This window comes from Chionomys nivalis, chromosome 10, assembly GCF_950005125.1.
Source record: "Chionomys nivalis chromosome 10, mChiNiv1.1, whole genome shotgun sequence".
Lineage (NCBI taxonomy): Eukaryota > Metazoa > Chordata > Mammalia > Rodentia > Cricetidae > Chionomys > Chionomys nivalis.
In genome coordinates, this window is record NC_080095.1 from 11,412,397 (window position 1) to 11,421,199 (window position 8,803).

Here is an 8,803-nt window from a genome sequence, read left to right on the forward strand (position 1 = left end):
AAAATATTAGAATTATATACAGAAAAATATCATTTCTTACATTAATAGTTAAACCAAGCAATCTTATGACTGGAGAAGGAATTATCATCCTGGAGTATGAAGGGCAGTTTAAAGTTTTGGAGTGGGAATAAGTATACAGTGAGTCAGAGTAGTTCTGCTCTTGCTTCCCATAGCAATCAGCTCTACCTAGGCCTGCACCTTCCATAACTTGCTAAGTAACTATAAACTATGAGCTCAACACATGGAAAGGGAAATGCTTGAATGAATGGAAACAATAATTATCACCGTGTATGTTTGCACGTGGGTGTAGAGCTCACAAGTTGATTCTGAGTGTATTCCTCAGTCGGCATCTACCTTATTTTTTGAGGGTCTCACACTAAACCTGAAGTTCAGGAGGAGGGTCAGACAGAATGGTTGGATAGTAAAATCCATACAAGCTCCTTTCATTACCTCACCAGTTCTGAGAATATAAGGATAAATCATCACTACCAGCTTCAGAGTGAAGTGCTGAAAATCTAACTCCAGCCCTCATTCTGTGAGGCAGGCACCTTACTACTGAGCCATCTCCTCAGCCCTGAATTGTAGCACTATTCATTGTAAACATTAATAAAAATGTTATAAACTATTAAACTACCATATACATCATATAATAATTTTTAAAAGAAAAAGCATTGTCAATTCTGGATTGTCAAACCATTTATTGTCAATATGAAAATGAATGTCACGAGTCTGGTCCCAAAATTGGCTGAAAAATATGCCTGTTATAGAGTTGGAAAATTGTGAAAGAGGAAAGACATGGAAAGAGATGAGGGAAGAAAGTAATTTATTATATGAAAAAATATTTCAAAGTTTTAAGAACTCTGTATGAGATGGTTTGGAGAGAAAGTACACAACTTTGATTCAGTCACCAGGGAGACAGTAGCATGGTTCAATATCAGCTTGATCAACATAGTGAGACCAAGCCAACCAGAGTGGCCCTGTGAAAAAGACAGGAAGAACGAAATTCATTCCCTCTGCTTATGAACAAGTATTTCATATTATCACATATTATCACAGTGTATGTTTGCACATGTGGTGGTGGTAGTGGTAGAGGTGGTGGTGGTGGTGCTGGTGGTAGTGGTATGTGTGTGTGCATGTGTGTGTATGCATCTGTGTCTGTGAGTGTATTTGGAAGTATAATTATATTTTTGACCATATCTGTAAGTGTGATTCTGTGTGAGTGTGAATGTGTGTCTTGAGGAGTGTAGCTGTACCTAACAGTGTAACTGTATGTGTGACTATGGTTGCAGTTGTGCACACTGTCACCGTTCTCAACCCATTCTCTCATCAGAAAAATTTTAAACCAACCCAGTCTGCTACCTATTGATGTGGTCAGCAACATGGAAAGGAAAGGGTTTGTGTAATCTTAAATATTACAGACCACCATGGAGGAAAATTAGGGTGTGAAATCAAGACAGAACCCTGAAAGTGGGAACTGAATCAGAGATCATAAATAAACTCAATTCAAAGACTTGTTTTCCATGGTTGCAGCTTGCTTTTTTATACAATATGTAAACAACACCTGCCCATGCATGGCAATGCCTATGTCTGTATGGGCCCTCTTACATCAGTTGTTAATCAAGACAATGACATCACAATCTTGCCTGCATACAAATATAATATAGGTATATTGTTTTCAAATAAGGTTCCTTTTTCCATGATGACCTTAGTTTATATCAGGTAAAAAAATTCTGACCACCACACAAGTGGACAGGCTGGTATTGTTAATTCTACATGACCCATTTAGTGAGTATCCATCTATCCACTTTACATAATTAAACAAATAACTGAATAAATCCTCAAGAATAAGGATACACCTCTCAAATAGAAGATAACAATTAATGTGTGACTTCACCATGAATTTCCTTTGCAAATGCTTTTTCCCAGTGACTTCCTTCTCAAGAGTCTCAAGGATAAAGAGGAACACAAGGAATAAGAGAGTATGGAATACAGACACAAACTCTCTGTGGGAATTTGAATGAAATCGGCCCACATAATATCAAAGGGAGTGACACTTTAAAGATGCCCATGCTGGAGTGGGCATGGCCTGATTGGAGGAAATGTGTCACTGTGGAGGGTAAGCTTTGAGGTTTTCTATGCTCAGGATGCTGCCAAGTTTGTCAGTTAAATTCTTGTTCCTTGCAAGATGTTGGACTCTCAGCTATTCCTCCAGCACCATGACTTCCTGCATGCTGCCATCCTTCCTGCCATGATGAGAATGGTCTGAACTTCTGGAGCTGCAGGAAAACCTCCTAACTTATATAGTTTCCTTATAACAGTTACGATCATGGTGTCTTTTCACAGAAATGGAAACCTAAATTAGACAATATCTCTGAAGAAACTAAGGACAAAAAAATATTTGAGCAAGTTCCCCAATATAGTATGAGAAATATGCATCTATTTCTGAGATACTCCTTCCCAGATTATTGTAACCACAATGGAAATATCAAACAAACCCAAGAAGAAAAATAAGTGTAATGTCTGAAATTGTTTTTTGTAATCCTGAAGCATTCAAAAACACAGGAAACATTAAACTCATACTGTACATGATGACCAGGGCTTTCACAGAATGGCTGTATCCTTAAAGTAAAGAGCAGTTTCTGCCACAGCAACTCACAGTAAAAAGTGAAAAGACTATACATAAAGAAATAAGGGACACAAATTGTGACATCTCTAATGCCAAGTTAGACAAACATTTCCTGAGTCTTGAATGAATAGGTTGGGTCCAGATCTGCACTTCTCTTCCCTGGTGATTTGCATTAACAAGACACAGGAAAAGACACTAGACACTCTTGTTATCTTGCCTTGACTATCATTCAAGTCACAGGATTCCCCATGTTCATTTCTGCCTTCCAGTCTACTTCTTGTCATCACTTAATGTTCTCTGTCTTGTTATTACTTCAGTGAACATAACCAGCAAACCTGGCTGCATGCTTTTGCTTTCTATGAAGTGTTATGAGTAGCTGAGCTTCCCATCACTTAGGAAAGCAACAATCATATTTAGGAACCTGTGATTGGATACAAGCTGTGGAGAGTGGTGGAGAAAGATTCAATAGTACATGGATAGACTAACAAAAATCAAGAGGAATGAAAACCAGTGTCCAGATAGGATGTTCCTAAGTGAGAAGGTGAAATCTGAGCCTCATAAGATGGGACCCAAATCAGTCTCACAGATTTCCTTACAGATAAACGTGGGAAATCACATGTATGAAATGTGTGTGAGCTGCTTCCTCACAAGTTATTTCCTGAGAAGTTATAAGAGTGAGACAACTCCACAGACACCAAGAAAAGGATTTTAAGTAGTTCCTTAAACAGGATTTCTGATCACCAAAAGTACCAAAACCATTTAAATTCTTTCCTGGAAGTTACAGAGATACATATATGTACTGAGAACCTGGTATTCTCCTCTGCCTGCACTGAATGAATCTGGACCTAACTAATGTAAACACTTCCATATTTTGATTGTAAGGACTGCACAGTATGACTCTTAATATTTCCTGTTTCACTGGAATGGGAAATTCAGAGATCATCACAGCAATAATCCTGATGTTGAATATTGAGTACTTCTAAGACACACAAAGAAAATCTCAGTTTCCTGGAGAGGAAATTGGAAACATTGCCTGTGCTTCCTTTGATGCTCTCTGGAACCTCCCCCAATGCAAAGCAGTCCTAAAGCTCAGGATGAAATCCATGGCCAAGCTGAGAGGCCCCATCTCCTTCTGACTAGAGCCTCCAACACAGCATGGCTGTCCTGGTTCTGCTCCTCTGCCTGGTGACATTTCCAAGTTGTAAGTGCTTCAGGGTTTCAGGAAAGGGACTCAGGTTTTTCATCTATGGGTTATATGACTGATGGTGATGTTGCTTGTCCCTAGGTGCCCTGTCCCAGATACAGCTGAAGGAGTCGGGACCTGGCCTAGTGCAGCCCTCACAGACCCTGTCGCTCACCTGCACTGTCTCTGGATTCTCACTAACGAGTAATTATGTGCACTGGGTCTGCCAGCCTCCAGGAAAGGGTCTGGAGTGGATGGGAATAATGTGGAATGATGGAAGTACAGATTATAACTCAGTTCTCCAGTCCCGAATCACCATCACCAGAGACACCTCCAAGAGCCAAGTTTTCTTAAAACTGCACAGTCTGCAAACTGAGGACACAGCCATGTATTACTGTACCAGAGACACAGTGAGAGAACTCCAGTGTGAGCCTGTACAAAAACCTCTATATGGAGACCCTCACGACCAGCAGGGGGCGATGGGGATCAACAATGTCTCCGAAGAGCAGTATGTGGTTGCTTCATAAGAAGTTCTAGACTATGCTGCTTGAGAACATGTTTTAATATTGGAATCTATGTTTTCCTCTTCCAAACAAAAATAAGAAAAAAACTTCTCTACAGGCAACTCTTCACTGTCATAGTGTAATAAACTTCCTATTTGTTCAAATACTATAACAAATAGCTTTTCCCACAAGCCCTGTAAGCTAACAATCTGCTTTCTGTTATTAGATAGAATGACATATAATTTTATATATTTTACATACACACATATATACACACATATTCACATATTTTATATGCAGATTTTTTATTTTTCTTTATTCTTTATTATTATTATTAAAAATTTCCACCTCTTTCCCTCCTCCCATTTCTTTCCCCCTTCCCCCATTCCCTCTCCCCTTCCCTCTCCAGTCCGAAGAGCAGTCAGGATTCCCTTCCCTGTGGGAAGTCCAAGGTCCTCCCTGCTCCATCCAGGTCTAGGATGGTGAGCATCCAAACAGACTAGGCTCCCACAAAGCCAGTACATGCAGTAGAATCAAAACCCAGTGCTAGTGTCCTTGGCTACTCAGTCCGCCCTCATTGTCTGCCACGTTCAAAGAGTCCGGTTTGATCACATGCTCCATCAGTCCCAGTTCAGCTTGCATTGGTGAGCTCCCATTTGATCAGCTCCACCGTCTCAGTGAGTGGGCACACCCCTTACAGTCCTGACTTCCTTGCTCATGTTATCCCTCCTTCTGCTCTTCATTTGGACCTTGGGAGCTCAGTCCAGTGCTACAATGTGTGTCTCTGTCTCTATCTCCTTCCATCGCCAGATGAAGGTTCTATGGTGATATGCAAAATATTCATCATTATGGCAAAAGGATAGGGCCAGTTCAGGCACTCTCTCCTCAGCTGCCCAAGGAACAAGCTAGGAACATCTCATTGGAGACCTGGGAACCCATCTAGAGTCAAGTCTCTTGCCAACCCTAAAATGGCTCCCTTAATTAAGATATATACTTCCCTGCTCCCATATCCACCCTTCCTCAATCCTAACCATCCCATTCCTCCAAGTTCTCCCTATCCTCCCCTTCTCCCTTCTCTTCTCTACCCTCCCCTTACCCCCACCCCACCCATACACCCAAGCTCCCAATTTTTGCTGGCAATCTTGTCTACTTCCAATATCCAGGAAGATAACTATATGTTTTTCTTTGGATTCACCTTCTTATTTGGCTTCTCTAGAATCACGAATTATAGGCTCAATGTCCTTTATTTATGGCTAGAATCCACTTACGATTGAGTACATACCATATTCATCTTTTTGTGTCTGGGTTACCTCACTCAGGATAGTGTTTTTTATTTCCACCCATTTGCATACATAATTCAAGATGTCATTTTTTTTTAACTCTGAGTAGTTTTCTGATGCGCATATATTCCACACGTTCTTTATCCATTCTTCCATTGAAGGGCATCTAGGTTGTTTCCAGGTTCTGGCTATTACAAATAATGTTGCTATGAACATAGTTGAGCAAATGCTTTTGTAGTATGATAGGGCATCTCTTGGGTATATTCCCAAGAGTGGTTATGCTGGATCCTGGGGTAGGGTGAGAAACTGCCACAATGATTTTCAAAGTGGTTGCCCAAGTTTGCTTTCCCACCAGCAATGAATGAGTGTTTTTCTTACTCCACATGGTCTCCAGCAAAGGCTATCTTTGGTGTTTTTGATTTTAGCCATTCTGACAGGTGTAAGATGGTATCTCAAAGTTGTTTTGATTTGCATTTCCCTGATTACTAAGGAGGTTCAGCATGATCTTAAGTGTCTTTTGGCCATTTGAACTTCTTCTGTTGAGAATTCTCTGTTCAGTTCAGTGCCCCATTTTTTAATTGGGTTAATTAACTTTTTAAAGTCTAGTTTCTTGAGTTCTTTATATATTTTGAGGTACAGACCTTTGTCTGTTGCGGGGTTGTTAAAGATCTTCTCCCATCAGTAGGTTGCCTTTTTGTCTTAATGACAGTGTCCTTTGTTTTACAGAAGCTTCTCAGTTTTAGGAGTTCCAATTTGTACAATGTTGCCCTTATTGTCTGTGCTACTGGTGATAAATGTAGGAAGTGGTCTCCTGTGTCCATGTGTTGTGGACTACTTCCCACTTTCTCTGCTCTCAGGTTCAGTGTGTTTAGATTAATATTGAGGTCTTTAATCCATTTGGTCTTGAGTTTTGTGCATGGTGATAGATATGAATCTATTTTTATTATTCTACAGGTTGACATACAGTTATGCCAGCACCATTTCTTAAAGACGCTTTCTTTCTTCCATTGTATACTTTGAGCTCCTTTGTCGAAAATCAGGTGTTCATAGGTCTGTGGGTTAAAATCTGGGTCTTCTATTCGATTCCATTGGTCGACTTCTCTGTTTTTATGCCAACACCAAGCTGCTTTTATTAGTGTAGTTCTGTAATAGAGTTTGAAGTCAGGGTTGGTAATGCCTCCAGAAGTAACTTTATTGTAAAAGACTGTTATTGGCTATCCTGGGTTTTTTTCCATATAAAGTTGATTAATGTCCTCTCAAGATCTGTGAAGAATTTTGATGGGATTTTATAGGGGATTGCATTGAATCTATAAATTGCCCTTGGTAGAATTGCCATTTTTACTATGTTGATCCTCCCAATCCAAGAGCAAGGGAGATCCTTGCCTTTTCTGGTGTCCTCTTCAATTTCTTTCTTCAATTTCCAGAGTTCTTGTCAAATAGATCTTTCACTTCCTTGGTTAGAGTTACCCCAAGATACTTTATGCTATTTGTGGCTATCGTAAAAGGTGAGGTTTCCCTGATTTCCCTCTCTGCTTCTCTATCCTTTGTGTATAGGAGGGCTATTGATTTTTTTAGTTGATCTTGTAACCTGCCACATCACTGAAGGTATTTATCAGTTTAGGAGTTCTTTGGTAGAGTTTTCAGGGTCACTTAAGCACACTATCATATCATCTGCAAATAACGAGTTTAACTTCTTTCTTTCCAGTTCGAATCCCCTTGATCTCCTTATGGTGTCTTATTGCTATTGCTAGAACTTCAAGAATTATGTTGAAGAAATATGGTGAGAGTGGACAGCCCTGCCTTGTTCCTGATTTTAGTGGAATGGTTTTGAGTTTCTCTCCATTTCATTTGATTTTAGCTGTTGGCTTGCTATATATTGCTTTTATTATATTTAGGCATGATCCTTGTATCCCTAGTCTCTCCAAAACCTTTATCATAAAGGGGTGTTGAATTTTGTCAAATGCTTTTTCAGCATGTAATGAAATGATCATATGTTTTTTTTTTCTTTCAAAAAGATATTAGACCAATCTCACTCATAACATCGATACAATATATTTTTGTACCCCATGGTATTGATAATAATCACAGAGCACGTATCTGTTAAATTTATTTATTAATAAATTTAAAATAAATTTAACAGATACTTGGAATATAAAACTCATTCATGTTGCTATTGTCCACCTGTGAGAAAACCTCCAACTGTTCCATAAGCCTGGGCAACAGAGAAAACATCCTAAATCTCTTTGTTGTCACTTACCAATGGGAAATCCTGAAATTTCTACCTACTCCTACAACCTGGGACACTCTGACAAGAAGCCCTAGGATTTGTCATAATTAGCAGAAATACTTGTATTCAGAATGAATTGTAGGATGTGGACACTGGGTCCTATTTGCAGGCTTTGTCAGAGAAGACCATGCTATAAATATTGGGCTGCAGTTTGGTCAAGGTTAGGTACCAGTTCTTATGTTTTCCTGATTCTCAGACAGTTTAGAGACATTCCTGTTTATTCACAGGAGACAAAATTATGCAGAAAATTTAAAATATAATGTTTGGATCCTCATTTCTAAAATGCATTCTGTTTCTATTAAATGGGCAAGATATAACATTTTGTGGTTATAAATTTTGTAACTGCTACCCCCTCACTTTTCTCAACAAGGAAGCTTCTGTATGCTTTAAGATGATTTTAATGATTTTTGATTGTCGCCTAAAACATACTTGAAACTGTTAATTTTTGTCATGTTCACTTTAATTTTATTATCTTCTTTTATTCCATGTATATTAAAATAAAAACTTGTTCTTTTTATTTAATTGAAAAAAATTTTCAGCCTCCTCCCCGCCTCCCATTTCCCTCCCCCTCCTCCCGCCCCTCTCCCCCCCCACTCCTCTTCTCCTCCCTCTCCAGCCCCAAGAGCAGTCAGGGTTCCCTGCCCTGTGGAAAGTCCAAGGTCCTCCCCACTCCATCCAGGTGTAGGATGGTGAACTGTCTAGGCTCCCACAAAGCCAGAACATGAAGTAGGATCAAAACCCTGTGCCACTGTCCTTGGCCTCTCATCAGCTCTCATTGTCCGCCATGTTCAGAGAGTCGAGTTTTATCCCATGCTTTTTCAGTCACAGTCCAGCTGGCCTTGGTGAGCTCCCAATAGATCAGCCCCACTGTCTCAGTGGGTGGGTGCACCCCTCGTGGTCCTGCCTTCTTTGCTCATGTTCTCC

General features: G+C 39.8%; 1 gene segment (V, D, J or C); it reads left to right on the plus strand.

The window, feature by feature from the left end:
* Positions 1-3,781: 3,781 nt before the first annotated feature.
* On the plus strand, positions 3,782-4,201 carry LOC130883083 (Ig heavy chain V region PJ14-like; the record flags this gene model as incomplete). The annotated part of the segment is given in 2 exon segments: positions 3,782-3,827; positions 3,912-4,201. Coding segments are annotated over 2 exon segments (336 nt in total), but the record flags the coding sequence as incomplete, so codon positions are not given.
* Between the last annotated feature and the right edge of the window lie 4,602 nt (positions 4,202-8,803).